Here is a 16,589-nt window from a genome sequence, read left to right on the forward strand (position 1 = left end):
AAACTCCCAAAACTGGTGGTAAGATTACAGACTCTGCATTTCAGTTGTCTGACTTCTAGTTGCTGAAATTGCATCTTTCCTTCAGTAAAAAGCTGCCACTGTGCATGATCATGTGCAGTCGGTCCCTCCCTTGCAGCTAAGGAATGAACTAAGCTCCCCGGGAATAAAGCTGTATTCACACGTGCTGTTAACACTTTGGGGCCAGGAGTCTGTAAAGCTGGTGAGAAGGCAGAGACCTGCTCTTTCCCAGGAGGCGTTTAATTTGGCTGTTTTAAACAAGATACAAATTGTCCGCTTTTAATTTAATTTTTTAAAATAGAATCAAAGCCAAGCTGCTGGCTTGTTGGGGCTTTGCTGGAGCTCGCACTCCTCCTCCAGGAAAACCAAGAGACAATGTTGCAAGCAGCACAGATTACATTGACAGTCTGACACTGGTGTCATGGCCCGTGTGCTAAAGGAAGCTGTAAAACCTATTCCAGCATAGTCCACCCACGCTTCTAGCATGAATATTATCCTGCTTCATCTTGCACCGTGGCAGCCCCAGTTCATAGCTGTTTGAAAGCAAACAGGTTTCTGTGTCTGGGGAGAGGGAAGAATAAAAAATCAGCTGGCAGGGAGTTTGTAGAAGCCATGAACTTGCAAACTCAGCAGCTTTATCACTGCAGTCTTAACCCTTCCACTGACCAGCTGTCTGGCCCTGGGCCAGTCTTTGCCTCTTACCTTTCACCAACAGGTGATTCCAACATGGGCGGGAGGGGAGTCCCACAGCCAGAAGCTGCATTTATACACAGCTAAGCTGAGACTTTCAGTGACTCCATGAGTAAATCTCCTTGTGCCCCCTCCCATGGAGCTTGATTACAATGGATTTTTCATGTGGTGGGTACTAAGCCTGTGCCGATTTTGCGGTAAGGAGGGTTCAGCCTCTCTTCTGGTAGCAGCACTTGAGATAAACAGCAGAGAATTAGGTGATGGGCTGGGGCCTGAGTTTCCTTTGCCTAAAGGCTCCTGCACCATTTTGCTCTGGCTAACTCGATGCTCGTTACCGTTTGACTTCAGTGGCTCTGCTTGGTTACAGGCTTGCAAAGCACAATGCCACAGGCTAGCCCCACAAAGGTGGCTGCATAATACAAATTTTGTGCTTTGAAAGAAACACTTAGGCCTGGTCCAGAGAGAGAGAGTCACACACACTATTCAGCCTTGTTAACTGCTTCAACTCGGTGCAGAGCCTTAGTAGGTGAAACCTGTTTAGCTTTCAGATGTAATTCACAGGTGTTGGCACTGGTGTAACCCAGTGGGCTTTTAAAGCAATGCAACTTGGTGGCTGTAGATAAAGCCTAAAACTTATTGCTTGGCTGTACAGGTGCAAACCTTGTCATCATTAAATTTAGTAATTTAACATGAGCCACTGTACCCTGATTAGAGGAGACCGGAAGATGTTCAGCTCAGAGCAGCTGTTCGAGCCTTTAGGCAGGTCCTGAAACAAACCTGTGACACTTGCGTTAAGAGGGCCTTGCTGCTGTCTTTAAATAGCCTGTGTCTCCCTCATCTATCTGGCACCTGCACTGTTCGTTTCCTTTCCATGCAGCCCTCAAGCTCCCATCTGTCCTTGTGGTGGGGCTCTTCCCTCGCTAGGGAAGTGCACTAGTCTGTCTTCCCTTTGTCGGAGCTGAATTTGAAATAACTTGCACCTAGGAACAAAGCCCTTGCTGAGTGTCAGGACCTAAGTAACCGTTGTGCAGAACAGCCCTAGGTGCTTCTTGCCCTACCAGGCACAGCTACTCCTTTGAAAAATATAAACTTTAATGTGAAGAAGCTGGGAGAATGGAAGAGGCAAGAGCAGAACCAAGGCAATGAGCCATTCTCCAGTCCTGGGGGCAAGGCATACACATTACTACAGCTGAGTAATAGCTAGCGCATCAAGCACTTCCATGGCACAAAGCAACAACTGGAGCCTCGGGGGAAGGAGGGAGTCCCAGTGGGCACACCAAGGAGACAGGTGACTTGGCACACAGCATCGCTGTAGCAGCACTAGACTAGGAAGAACGTTTGAGGCCCAGGGTGCTGAGAGATTTAGCGTAGCCAGGGGCTAGCCTCCACCCCCTCCCTACCCCACTTCTGTACACACACATCTACATAACTCCATTCAGTTTGTAAATGACGCTCCAGAGAACAACTTGAGAAACAGGTTATCCCCAGGGAACAGTGAGATGTTAATACAGACGAGTCTAGTGACCAAAGCCGTTCTTCAGACAGCATCTGTCCATGGCACAGGATCAGTCCAGCAGGCAGGAGAAGAGTTCGGTCACATGGGAGAGAGCAGGTTCTCCCCCACTACTGAGGCGGCGGCTGCTGCTGCTGGTTCTGGTCTTGGTCAGCAGCTGGCTGGTTCGCTGGCTGATCCTCCGGAAGGGGGTTGTAGTTGGGATCCTCTTCAGGAGTATCAAATACCAGCTTCCTGGCAGGGAACAGGCCCACCCCCAAAAGAAGTGAACAGTCAGAATAAGGTGGGAGAGGGATGAAAGCCACCCCATCCCTCCTAGGAACCCAACCCACTCTCAGGGACCACCCCCTGTACTGCACCGGCGGGGGGGCTTCCATAGCACCTAGTTCTCAGTGGAGTTAGGGAAACAGCAAATGCATTGCTGGCTGCCCTCCCCCACGACTTGATCCAGTTACCTGTGCATGGTACTTAAGTTCTCAAGCCTGGAGCTGCCCTCGTGCCGCGATACCTTATTGCTCAAGTGTCCAACAAGGGCCACTTCCTTCCATAAGAACCCTGACTCCCAGTAACAAGAGGGCCTGAGTTAAAGGATTGGAGCAGGAGCAGAGCATGTACAGATAGCCAGTTAGGACAGTAGTTTGAGGCATGTGGTGCTTTCCACAACAGACAGGGTTGAATGTGGACAGCTGTCAGCGTTTGCACAGCCTGGTTATTAGCTTGCTCCGAGGCATGACTAGCCCGAGTGAGGCTGAGGGTGTCACCCAGCACTGAGACAGGTTAGCTATTTTGTTATGAAGAAAACCTTTGGAAGTGGTGGTGATACATTGGACCCAGGAAAGACGACTCGAATTTCACTTACAGGAAGCCTGGAGTGAGCAGCAACTTCTTCCCTCCAGGCTGGTTGGGAAAAACATCTTCAAGGAAGTAATAAATATGCCCCACTGCAATTCCTGTAGAGAAGGGGAAGGCAGAAGTGTTACCCTCAGACATGCCTCTTCTGGGGGACACAGCTAGCTAGCTGCTCACTGCAGTTCTGAGACAGGAGAAAAGCTACCTGCAAGCACCTGTCCCAGGAGACAGCTGCATTGCCTCTGCATCCCTGCATGAGTCAGCGTGTGCTGGAGGGTGGGGGTGGATGTCACCTTTAGCAAGGGCCTGGCTTTGAACGTACTCATGCTTTATGCTCCAGAGCAAAGCATGGCTGCAGAGAACTCTTGGGTATGAACTGGGAGGGCAGAAGGAATGGGGCATGACCTCATTTTCTCCCTGTTACTGACAAGCCAGCTGGGGCAGCTCTACTGTGGATTCATAGGTGGCACCATCCCAAGCGCTATTCAAAGTGCACTTAGTTCAACAGCAAGACTGACCTTGCGGGTATGGCAATCCGACTAGGCCAGCTGTACTCCTCTGAGAAAGGGGGCATGCCCCCAACACCGGTGAACCCAGGCCATGGGATGTCGACCACTGGGGTCACAGCTGGGAGAGCCCCCAGGGTCCTCTTACCCAACAAATCAATGATGATGGAATTGCCCAGCAGCAGAGAGAATCCCATCAGAACCCAGGGCAGGAAAGGGGCCTGGAAGTTAAGCAGCCCGAAGAAATTCATGCGGATGTAAGGGTTCCGGCGGCTCCACACGTACACCAGCATGATGGTGAAGGCCTGGCCCAGGAAGAAGAGGCTGGCAAAGAGGCCGAAGAGCTGAGCGCTACAGAGTCAAGGAGAACAGCACGTTCTGCTTAGGCTACAAACCGGAGCAGCAGGACAGAAGATGGGACAATCTCATAAGCCCCTGACAAATGCCTGACGTTCCGACAGGTTAGTTAGATACTTAGGCAGCTGCCTAGGATTTCCATGTACTGGAGTCGACACCACGTGATAGTACACACCAGTCCCTCTGCCCAGGCCTGCCTCATCTTCCCCGAGTAGCAAAACATGCACTGGATCAGCGTCGTTTACACCTCAGCTACTCTGTGCTGCCTGCTGTGGGTTCATGGCAGGCAGGGGCTGGGCACCCTCACTTCTGCAGCACCACCACCCTTCACTTTCCCAGGACACTGGCCGCCCCTGCGGCAGAGGACAATATCCCCTACACTGGATATCGTTTTTCTTTAACAAACCCAGAGAAGCGTTCCATAGCCTGGAAGAGCCATGAAACTGCCTGGTGCAGTAATTGAGGCTTCATCACTAGATGTTAAGCTTCCAGGGGGGTTAGTATAGCCGAAAACCTCTGTGCAAGATGAGAAACTGGACACGAGAGGTCCCTTTGGACCGAGGCCTCGTATGAATCTGTGAGCAGGGCCTGTCTGAATGCAGCTAACATGGACAGCAAAATGAGTGGACAAGTCACCAGCTATTGTCCTGCAGAAGTTCATCCCTCTTCTGTGCATGGGGACAGCCCCCCATACTCACTCCTCCTTGTACCCAACCCTCTGTAACAGTGCCTGCAACGGGAATTAGTCAGCATGCCGTTCTGCTGAGGAAGAGTACTTTCCACCCCAGGGCAGGCATTGCACAAACAGCTGTTACTCCCTTGGAAAACCACCTGGCTCTGCAGAAGCAATGTCCAAACTGATGTTTATTGCTGCTACGGTAAGTGTCCAACCTGCTCGTCTCACAGGAGGACCCTATTTTGTTAATTCTCTCCTGTAAATCTACAGAGCATGAACTTAGTGCTAGTGGAAGCAGCTTGACTAACAGCAGGGAGACCCAAGCCCTCTATGAAATCCTTAGAGGCAGCAGCAGGGCTGTTCATTAGCCCCTCACCATTGCTCTGAAGGGAGTGGTTTTCATTACATGGACACTGGTCCAGTGGGATCTGGACTGAGAGGAAACTCATCTTCAGCAGGGCTCTGAACCACCACCAGAGGATTATAACTACTACCCTGGGCTAGGTCTGAATGGCTGCCCGAGAGAGAGAGAGAGAGAGAGAGTGTGTGTGTGTGTGTGTATCCCCTTACAATGATTAGGAGCCAGCCAGGCCACTTGGTCAAGTTAAGTTTCATGTTTCAAGCACAAGAGGTGGACCTGACATTTATCAGCATCCAAGCCGATCACACTTGTCCTCTGCAAGAGAGTTCTGTCAAAGATAAACCATAACCTCTTCTCAATTAGCGCTTTCCCTGCTTCCCAGTCATTTTCCCTGCTGTGCTCAGGGGCTCTGACACAGCCTTGGCAGGTCAAGAGTGTGGACACCACAGATGCACTGGCATTTGCCTAGCTAAGCCCTTATAGACACTGCACCAGGATGTCAGAGTCTGCTCAGCATTTGCATATGAAAATACACAGCTTTAGGGAAAGCGCATCTTTTGATACTGCTCGTTTCCATCTGGACACACGTTTAACACCCTTCTCTGAGTGCACCTTGCAACAGATGGCAGCAGGCTTGTCTGCAGAGGGACTCTGTCGTCCTTCCCAGACATGTTTCTCTTACTTTAAAATGGTTCCAAAGCATAAAACAATGTTCACACTAGGTACAAAAAAATCAGAAGTAGCCCTGGTCATGCCCATGAGCTATAACACCACAGTGCAGAGCCTTATGGTACACACAGTCTGCTAAAGATTCAGGGCCAAGCTACATGCGTGTAGCTCCTTTGCCAGTCTCACGCATTCCGGGAGCTTGGAGCTAAATGTTCTAATTGCTGCTGTTTTCTCTAAATTAACCACATTCCGGCGTGAGCTGTTATTGTGCAGTAACCACCCCTATTCTCCCTCCCTCCCCTGAGATGACAGCACGGATCAGTGTACAGATATGGGAATAGGAACCTCATAGCTCAGTAGGGTTACTTAAGGTTTTCACTTAATCTGGGAAGAGCTATATGGCTCCATTTCTGGCTAAGTCTACGGATCGGACAGCTTCCTGCATCCATGATTACACAACATCCCACCCCTCTGCCCAGTTATATGCGACTCCTCCAGACACATCAGAGCTCCTGTGGTCAGTGGAAGACACAAAAGCCAACTTTTTGTAGCTGGAGCATAAATCTTAGACAAGTCCTTTCAGAGCCTGGTGAGTATGAACAGAGTGTACAACAAAAGGAATTAGCCTGGGGAGTTGCCAGCCCACTATTTGAGCGCCTGCACAGACAGAGGCTGCTGTATGTGAGAAGAGCCATCCCAGGAGCAGAAACTGCACCTGTCAGCCAGGTGGCTCCAGGGTTTGTCTGCCTTAGGAAACATGCGCCTCACATCCTGCAGTCCAAGTTTGGCCACTCTAGGCAGCCACCTGTTCTACTTTATGGTAAAGCCAACCAGAACATAGAGAGGCATACAGAAGAGCTTAGGAAGGTCCTTGGTACAAGGAGTCAGTGGACTAGCAGCCTATTTACGGAGTATCATAGGACAGCAGCCCAGAGGGCCTTGACCAACTCAAACAAAGGATACTGTCATGAGAAATCCCCCGAAGAGAAACATGAAGACAAAGTCTGCAGTCCTTCCCCGAAAGGAGCCTTCCTCTAGCATTCGGCAATATCTGTACCTGAGAGCAGGAAACGAGAGGGTTTGCAGAATAGGAAACTTAACAGCTGGCTGCCCTGCTTCACTGGTTGAGCCACAGGGGTTTGCCGAAAAGCTCCCACAAGAGGTTTCATTAGAGGAAGCTGCCAGCCAGCTGCCCAAGTCCCCAAGCCAGAGCAGTGAGATTCATCTTTTGTCTTGTGTTACCGGACTCAGGGAAAGAGCAAGTCACCTCTGTCCAGCATGGCTGCAGAAACCACACTGCACTGGCAATGGACAGCACAGTTACAGGAGCTGGTATAGCTCTGGAGTCGCTAACATTGCCTGTCTCACTAGGCATTCCTCAAGGGGGGCTGCCCCAGCCAGACAGGTACTTCGGACGCAGAGTGAATGAGTGACGGGCTAAGCTGGATCTCTTCAGCAGCGAGGTTGGCCCTCTTCCATCTCAAGACACCAGCAGGCTCTGGAATGACCTTGTCTGGGAACTGGCTGTTCAGTTCAGACTGGCAGAGACTTGAGGAAGGGGAACTCTACAGCCCAGCCCTGCTGATGAGACAAGCCAACTAGATCAGGAAGGTGGGCCAGGGGAGAGTCGTATTTAAAACGAAAAGGGAGCAGAAAGTGCTGCTGAGACCAAAGGATACAAAAATATCATGTTGAAAAAGAAACTGAATCCCAAGGGCCCAAAAAAGAGGAAGTTGGTGATCAGCCTCCAAATCTGCAAGAGAAGAGACAGGAGAAGAACAAGATGGACAGCCATATCTCTTCCCCAGTTTGGAAGGCCCCCCGCACCTGTGTGCCTCCATACAGCCATTTACCCTGCTAGGTAATCACCCCCTGTTACCCACCTCCTGTGGATTCCATCTACCCTCTCAGAACCAGACAGTCTTTCCTCCTTGGTGAGTGATATTTCCACACTTTCCCCAAGGAAGAGACAATTTATGATCCCATCACCCAAGGCAAGACTCCTTCCTAAGGGAGAGCTTCCCCCATCCAGCCCCAAGAGACTAGATGGTCATAAATTTCAGCCACCATTCTTCTTGAAAGGAGACTGGAGTGACAGTCTTAGTAGGATGTGAGTAAAACAGGAAAGGGACCTAAAGAACCCATTGTGGTGTGGGGCAGAGAAGGGTGGGGAAAACACTGTGACTATAGCCACGCCTCCACAGCTTTTGCTAGTGGGAAAAAGTCCCACGAGGCCCAGCAGCCACTTTCACCACCAGACAGAGCACAAGAGATTATCTGGAATAAAGAAGCTCCTCCAGGCCTAGTAGGGCTCCTTATGATAAGGAAATAGGGAAGTTGGGCTGGCCTGCTGGCTCCACCTCCAGCTCATGGAATCTCTGGATTATCAGGCTAGGAAGAGAGTGAAGGACTTAGTGGAAAATTAACCCCTTATAAGAAAAGAATCTCACCTGGAACTTTCTGAAAATCAGATCTGGGTTGAAATACAGCTGGAAAGGGGTGATGAATTCTAATTGCTGCAAGAAACCAAGAGAGTGACCATTTAAAGCTGGAGTGAGACATGAAAAGCAGGTCATGCTGCACTTAGTGTTGTTCATACAGCACCCAGGGTATGCCAGACTTTGCACCGAGAAACCTGCCACTTAATTTTACACACAATGCCATGAGTGAGAGTGAGAGCATGCAGTGAGGGATGAGGAGGACAAAGGACACAGCGGCTAGGTCACACAGCTACTCAGGGTTGTTATGTAATAATGATGGTTGACAAACCAAGGTAGTTTTTTATTTTTGGGAGGGTAGAAGGGAAGGAAGTGGGCATATAACATCAGGCAAGGTTGGAAGCAGGAAGCTTGAGGGAAAAGAGGAATGGGGCCAGGACAGACACAAAGCAGCAGAGGACCAAGGGAAAGAATCAGATGACAAATGCAGGTGGAATGGTCAGAATCTGTTTCAATGGAAGGATCTTTGTGCAAGCAATCTGGAGACAGAAAGAACCAGGTCACTGTGGGAGTGCAAATGTACAAAGTGTTTTCAGTGGGGAATGAGCCACTTGCTGTATAAATGGGGCAGTCATTCTCTTTCGTTTTTTTGCTGTGCATGCTGCTAGACTTGTACCTATTGCTTTCTGAGTCTCTTGTTATCACCCTCTGATGCTCTTTATTCAAGCAAGCAGCATTCAGTCTTCTGATTTTGGGTGAACACTAGATGTCTGTGTATAGAATCGTAGGACTGGAAGGGAGCTTGTGAGGTCATCTAGTTCAGTTCCCTGCACTCATGGCAGGACTAAGTACAGTGAAACCCTGCTATAACACGATGTTTGGGGGCCAAAAAATTCCATTGCGATAAATGCGAGGTCGCGGTATAGCAGGGTTTCAAGCCGGTCAGTTTAAGTCAGTGGTCCCCAACTAGGTGTATTGATGTGCGCCCCCTAGTGCCCAGCAGGGGAGAGGAGCCGTGGCCCTGCGCCTGCCAGGGACAGAGAACTCCAGGGCTGCGGACGCCGGTGCTCTCTGTCCCCGGCAGGCGCGGGGCCACAGCTTCTCTCCTCTGCTGGGCACTAGGCGGGGGCACATCAATGTCCCAGCGGGCGCCATGGCATTGGGGACCACTGGTATTAGGAGTTAAAGGGGACCAACTTATGATCGCGTTATATGCGATTTTGCGTCATGGCGGGGCGCGTTATTGCGAGGTTTGACTGTATTATCTAGGCCAGCCCTGATGGGTATTTGTCTAACCTGTAGTGTGTAAGGGGGCTAAAATATCAGCCCTCGCAAACACATCCTACCTGGCTGCCACACCACAGAGGACATTAAATGCAACCTCTGACAATACGGCTCATTCCAATCCCCACCCAGCAAGGTAAGAGGTGGTCATTTGCAAGGCTGGTTCAGGGAAGACATGGTGAGCTGCACACGTGACTACTGAAGCATCTACTTCTAGCAGAGCCTGGCCTCAGAGAGCATTACAGATATTGCACCCTGTCGGAGGGTCAAACGTCTTTCACTGCCAGCTGATGGTGGGAAAGGAGGAGCGTGCGAGGTTTAGAGAAAATTAGAGCAAATTATGCAAGTGCTGAGAGCCAGAATGCAATCCCACTATTAGCAGAATTTAGCCTCAAACTAGGGAATAAGCTCTAGAAAAAGGCTGAAAATCTTGTTGCGCTTTAATTTTTTTAACTGTCCCTGCCACGGAAAGGAAACAAGGAGCAGGCAAACCCACAAACCAAGTGTCCAGCAGGTACCTGGCCGGGGCACACAGTCTCCCTCCCTAGCACTAAGGAGAGGAGCAATGTACAGGGACCAGCCTCAGCCCAAACCCCCCCAGTGCTTCCCACCGCACCAGGTGAGCACGGCAGAGCAGACACAGGAACCGTCACTAGACAGGAGGCTCCAAGGGCTCGGGCCCGCGGCCGGCTCGGACCCGGGCTCGTTAACGGGGCCGGCTGGGCAGACGCGGAGCTGTTCAACCCTCGCGTTGGGCTTCGGCCTCCGAGCGCCTGGCAAGACCCCGAACTAGCGGCGCGAGCGTTCACCCCCATTGCCCGCCCCCGGGCTTGTCCCAGGGCGCCCGCACAGCAAGCCCGTGTCCCGGGCGGTGGGGGCTGAAACGTGTCAGAGCCCGTGTCCACACTGCGGCGCGCGCGGGGGCAGGGCCGCAGCGAGCTCCCGCAGATGCCGCCCAGCGGAGACACCCCCCCCCCGCCGGGCCGCCTGGGACCCGCAGCACGTTCCGGTGCCCAAGCGGGGCGGGGAGCGGCCCCTGCGCTCCCCAGCCCCGGGTCCCCGGCCCGGCCCCCTTACCACGGCGGCGGTGGTGAGGACGCAGGCGGTGGTGTAGGCCCGCGTCACGGCCGGGATCCCCAGGTACTCCTGCGTGAAGCCCTGGTAGGCCATGGCGCCGCCCGGGGAGCCGGGTCCGGGGCAGCGGCGGCAGAAAGCGGCGCTACGGCCCCTTTAACACAGCCCTGCGGCCGTAGCGACAGAGGCACGCTCCGCCCCACCCCCAGCCTCCGCTCGCCAATCGCTGCGCCAGGGAGAAGTGACAGACAGCGCTAACCAGCCAACCGCCGCCTGCCACCCTCCTCCCCAACCCGGAAGAAACTCGCCCTGACTCTAGGGGAATAAAGCGGGTAGCGGCGACAAACCAATCACTGGGAAGCGCAGCGCTGTGGGGGTGGGACAGAGCAGCGAGTGAGGCGGCCCGGAGCCAATGGGAGGGCACGAGTCCGGCCCCTCTTCTGGTAGGGGGAATGTTGTTGTTGTGGCGGGAGAAGAGAGGGCCACGTGTCTGTAACAGGCGGCCAATCAGCGCACCAGAGGGCCACAGCGTCGGACCACCTAGACCAATAGGCAGAGCCCACGCTTGGAGGGGGTGGCCCGGGCCCCCTGGAGCGGTTGGGCTGCTGGTGCCTGGGGGCTTTTTGCCGGCTTGGGGGGGTGCAGGACAGAGGCAGAGCCCCCCCCTCCCCCCCCGAGTGTCACAGGGTGGGGCTGTCCTGGGCCCGGCGCTGCTCAACCCAGTCACACAGGAGCTGGGACAAGGCGCAAACAGGGAGGGGGCAACATTTGCAGATGATACAAAATTACTCGGAATAGTTAAGTCCAAAGCAGATTGTGAAGAGCTACAACAGGGACCTCACAGACCTGGGTGACTGAGCAACAAAATGGGAGAGGAAATTCACTGTTGATAAATGCAAAGTCACGCACATGGCCAAATATAATCCCACCGATACGGACAACATGACAGGGGCTAAATCAGCTGTTACCCAACAAGAACTTGGCGTCATTGTGGATAGTTCTCTGGACACACCTGCTCAATGTGCAGCAGCAATCAAAAAAGTGAATAGAATGTTAGGAACCGTTACAAATAGGATACATAAGACAAAATCTATTGTTGCTATATAACGCCATGGTATACCCATATATTGAATACTGCGTGCAGATGTGGTCACCCCATCTCAAAAATATATATTGGAATTGGAAAAGGTACAGGGAAGGGCAACAGAAATGATGAGGGGTATGGAACAACTTCCATAGGAGGAAAAATTAAACAAAGACTGGAACTTTTAAGGTTGGAAAAGAGATGACTAAGGAAGGATATGCTAGAGGTCTATAAAATCATGAATGGTGTGAAAAATTGAATAAGGAAGTGTTACTTACTCCTTCACATAACACAAGAACTAGGGCTCAACCAATGAAATTAATAGCAGATTTCAAACAAACGAAAGTATTTCTTCACAGTCAACCTGTGGAACTCTGCCAACAGATGTTGTAAAGGCCAAAACTATAACAGGGTTCCAATAAGAACTAAAGTACACGAAGGATAGGTCCATCAATGTTTGCCAGAAGCTGGGCGTGGGCGATGGGATGAATCACTGGGATTACCCAGTTCTGTTCATTGCCTCTGAAGTACCTGGTATTGGCCACGGTTGGAAGACAGGACACTGGGGTAGATGGACCATTGGTCTTACACGGCATGGCCATTCTGATGTTCTTTTATAGAACCCAGATGTTTCCGCCCCCCGCTGTAACCCAATACCATACCACTTCCCTCAGAGCTAAGCTAGAACCCAGCCGTCCTGATGGGGTCACCCTCTCTGCAGAGCTAGTAACATTCAACATTTTAAACCTAATCAGTGTCCCTTAAGTGACTTGCCACAAGATGTCAGAACATGTTAGTAGTACAGCTGAGTGGGTCTAATAAATATTTAATTTTCTCTCTTTTACATAGGAATTAGCTACAGCGCTCCTGTCAGCAAATTGCTAAAGTATCTGCCAAAAAAAACTAGAGTTTTCAAGTGCCTAAGTAGCCCCTGGAATCACTGTTAAAATTGCCCCCTGCCCCTGCCAAAATCTGAAATGGCTCCCCTGGCTGACTTGTCAAGGAACTCTCCCATGCCCTCCCAGCTCAGCCCCGCTACAACTGGAGTTATGGTCTAGGGCTGTTTTTAATGAATGAATCATTGGATGTTCCCTATGCCTCCCACTGCCACCCAATGTGATCCTAGCCTGGGATGGGGGCAGGAGTGTACCATTCAGCAGTAAGTCTGGATTCTGGACCTTCACATGTAAAAAGGCGTTTCCAAAAAAGAGACTAGGAAAGGCCTAATAGTGCGTCTCACACCCTTGTTTCCCAAGGCACCAGGGTTCTCCCCAGGCAGGGAACAAATCAGCAATGGCAAGGGGAAAGTCACTAGAATGCACAAAGAGAAGGGAATGAGTTGTGTGGATCTCTGAAGCAGGAGGCTACAAAGTACAGACAAGAAGACTCCTATACTCCTCAGAGCAGGATTTAAAACCAGGCACCCATCTGTTAAATCTTTGGATCTTTTACAGAGGAATGAAGAAAACCAGCAAGCTGAAGCATGTACAACTTCTGATTCCCCATCTACAAAGAGCCAACCCCACGCCTATGTACTTAAGTCCCACTTAAACCCTGTTTTAAGGGCTTAACTGGTGCCTAGGCATCGTTCTGGCCTTCTGCACGGGGAGAATTTCACTCTCAATTCCTACTGCAAAGAACGGAAAGACGGATAAGCAAAAAAAAAGAAACATCAAACAATACGTAGGTCTGAACAGCTCACAGAATTGTTAACAAGCTCAAAGCACATTTAGCCTTGAGAATTAAGTAGGATGCAATTCCTGCTTTTCACCTCCTCACTACAGGACAACACTCGAGGGTCCACTTATCACTTACTGAAATCTAAAATGGTCTTTGTGTGGCATTTATATCCTTTTTCAAATGCCAGCAGCTATATTTTTACAGTGTCATCTCTTGAAGTTTTGCAAGGGAGGTCTCTCTGCCAAGATAACCACCCTAAAAGGTGTATTAGTAACTAATATTATTCATACTGTGGTAGAGCATAAAGGCAACAGGCTGAGCCCCATTGGGCTAGGCACTGCACAAACACAGTAAGTTACAGCTTTTGCCCCCGAAGAACTTACGTTCTAGAAGGTAAGAAATAATAAGCAGCTAAGACAAAGCAGGCTGGGTGAGGCTGGGGTGATGGGGGTAACAATTAATAAGAACTGTGTACGGTCAGAATTAGTGATGACAGCTCTCCAGCTGCCTAGCCAGGAGAATGTATATGAATCAAGTAATTCCAGCTGAATTTTATTAATTTTTCCTACTTTTGGATTTCAGTCTTCTAGATTTCTCTGACTGGAACATTCTCTGACGATGTTATTTGTTTACCTAGAATGAAGCTGTCCCCTGCAGCCACCAAGGCAGCAATCTGGTTGTGTGATGCCGTTACACAGGATTTGCACCCTCTCGATTCTTTGAGAGATGGAGAGTAAACTTCTGCATCTAGATACTAGTTTTTAGCCATGATGCACTGATTGTCTAGTCCTAGATCGTAAGAGCTGAGCAAATTTTTCTAGGACCACCTTACACACCCACCCCCGAAATGTAACAGCAGTAGTGTAGCCACCAATGAAGTTGGCTTTAATGAAATGCTGCTTAACATTTTTATTAGCTTAGCAGAGGGGTCAGAAATGACACAAGCACCTCTGCCCCCTCTATCCAGGCAGTGGCCTCTGAAAACTACCCAAAGGCATCACACAGGAGAGAGGCAGAGACCCACAGCAACTAAGTGATTTATGGAGGAGATGAAAGGCAGTTTCAAAGTTTCCTGAATAGGATGCTCAGTTACAGGTGGACTCTGCACAAGAGCTGAAAGGGCCCGAGGGGGCAAACATGTCATCATTAATCACACTGGGGCCGGAGTGCAGGAGCCTTTTGAGGTCATTCCTGCAACATGAGACCGGCAGGGCTATTCCTAGGATGTAGTGCGCTCTCGTGAATGTCATGCCACAAAAGGAGGTTACAACTATTGAACTTCAGTGGATTTGTGATCAATGCAACCAAACAGTTTGATCAGTTTGGCCTAATGGAAACCTGGCAAAAAATCCCACCCCAGACTGGATGATACACAATGACTTTGTCTTGGTAAAGCTTTAGGGGGAGGATCACAGGGCACTCTCAGATACTCCGTGTGCCACACTGTCTAGCCCAGTGGTTCTCAACCTATTGACCATTCTGGGCCGCGGGCCCCATCCAATACTACCTGTATGGCCCTGAGGATTCACATGAGCTGCAGCTCTGTGCTGACTGGGCAGCAAGCAGCGGTGAGCTGGAGCCGGCTTGTTAAATGTAGAAGCCGGTGTAGAACCAGCTGTTAAAGGGGCAGGTGGGTGGGCAAACAACTCCAGCCCGCGGGACCGTCCTGTCTTGGGCCCGCCTGAGCTCCCAGCTGGGGAGGCTCCCCCGGCCCCTTCCCCGCTTTCCCATCCCTCGCAGAGCCGCAGCGTGCCGAGCTTCCGGCGCCGCGCTCTGGGCAGCTCTGCAGCTCCTGCCGCTTTGAGCAGCAAGGTAAGGGGGGGCTGCGAGCGCCAAAGGGCCGCACGGCATCCTTACACGCTGCATGGCAAGGGGTCAGGCTGGGGCTGGGAGGAGGGGTTGGATAAGGCAGGGGCCAGGCAGGGAGCAGTTGGAGGGGGCAGAGGTTCTGGGAGGGCGGCCAAGGGATGGGAAATGGGGGGGGGTTGGGTAGGCATGAGTTCTGGGGGTCTGTCGGGGTGGTAGTGGATGGGGTTGGGGGAGTCAGGGGACAGGGAGCGAGGCGAGTTGGGAAGGGGGTGGGAGGGGTTCTGGGGAGCAGTTAGGGTGGGGGGTCTCAGGAGGGGGTGGTAAGGGGATAAGGAGTGTGGGGGTTGATAGGTTGCTTGCAGCCCTTGCGGGTTCTGAGGGGGGCAGTCAGGGGCATGACATGGGTGGGGGTCGGATGGGGGGGACAGGCTGTTTTGGGAGGCACAGCCTTCCATACCCGGCCCCCAATACAATTTTGCAACCCCAATGTGGCCCTCGGGCCAAAAAGTTTGCCCACTCCTGGTCTAGTTTATTATTTTAACAACAGGGTCGCACTTGCCTCGTTCGTTATGTTGATATGCGCCTGTGAGTCAAATGTCATCGCTGCCAAAATTCGTCCTGTTGAGAGAGAGAACGAGAACGTCTTGTTTCTTGTGTTAATTAATCGAAGTCGCACTTGCCTCGTTCATGCACTTCCGCAACTGTTTTCTATACAATTCAACACGACCAGTCATAGTTGATCTGTTTGTTTCTAGTAAATTGCGTGTGATATTTTGGTGTGTAATACTAACTGGACTGTTATTCAGAGATTAAAGTTTTCTATTCAATATTATTTACCCTTCATAATGAAATGCCAAAAAAGCATTACTGATTGGTTTTCCAGTAAAATGACAAAATCATTAGTCAGTAGTTCTAGTAGTGAAAATAATTATTTAAATACTGAAAACGCAGATGACAATAATTTTGGTGATGAAAATATCTTAAATGTTGAATCATCTGAAAATGTGTCTGCAATGGAAGAAGATTTACATGATTGTGAAAATGTAGTACCTGATTGTTGGACTTCCGAGCAGGCACGATATTTTTTAAAGAAATATAATGGCTTGATAATTGAAGGCAAAAAACTTGGCTGTTCCCACTGTACAAAGACGTCACATTTGGGGGTCCTTGGAGGAAAATCTTTACACGTTTCTTCGGAATGGCAAAAGTGTACTATTAAAGCATCTGGTACTGATAAAAAAGTTCAGCAAGCTTCCTTAAGAAAAAAAATGAAGGAACATTTCGAATCAAGCTCTCATTTGAGAGTTATGAATATTTTATTTGAATCTAAAAAAGAACCTCTCACTACAGTAATTGATAAACTTACTGAAAAAATATTGCAATGACCAGCAAAATTTTCAACATTGTTTACAGCTTAGTAAAAAGAAACTGACCAATGTCAGATATGGTGGATGAAGTATAGCTACAAATTAAGAATGAAACTGATTTAGGGAACTGCCTACATTCTCGATTTTCGGCCATCAGAATCGTAGAACATATTGCTGAATTAATAAGAAAACACATTTTTAGTAAAATCGTCGA

The 16,589-nt window shown here is 50.3% G+C and overlaps 1 protein-coding gene across 2 annotated transcripts in view; it reads right to left on the reverse strand.

Moving 5' to 3' along the window:
* Positions 1-313: 313 nt before the first annotated feature.
* Positions 314-16,589, reverse strand: part of DERL3 (derlin 3) — a 39,403-nt gene continuing 23,127 nt past the window's right edge. The window contains exons 2-8 of one of the 2 annotated variants that reach the window (XM_044989458.1): positions 15,568-15,626; positions 8,090-8,155; positions 7,319-7,392; positions 6,603-6,696; positions 3,725-3,920; positions 3,081-3,171; positions 314-2,455 (exon numbers count right to left, since the gene is read on the reverse strand). In XM_044989458.1, the coding sequence (XP_044845393.1) occupies positions 2,332-2,455; positions 3,081-3,171; positions 3,725-3,920; positions 6,603-6,696; positions 7,319-7,392; positions 8,090-8,155; positions 15,568-15,626 (704 nt within the window). In that variant the 3' untranslated portion in view covers positions 314-2,331. Of the gene's footprint in view, positions 2,456-3,080; positions 3,172-3,724; positions 3,921-6,602; positions 6,697-7,318; positions 7,393-8,089; positions 8,156-10,438; positions 10,636-15,567; positions 15,627-16,589 lie in introns of those variants that run through there. The other variant, XM_044989457.1, reaches the window with a different exon arrangement.

The sequence above is a fragment of the Mauremys mutica genome, chromosome 16, assembly GCF_020497125.1.
Source record: "Mauremys mutica isolate MM-2020 ecotype Southern chromosome 16, ASM2049712v1, whole genome shotgun sequence".
NCBI lineage: Eukaryota > Metazoa > Chordata > Testudines > Geoemydidae > Mauremys > Mauremys mutica.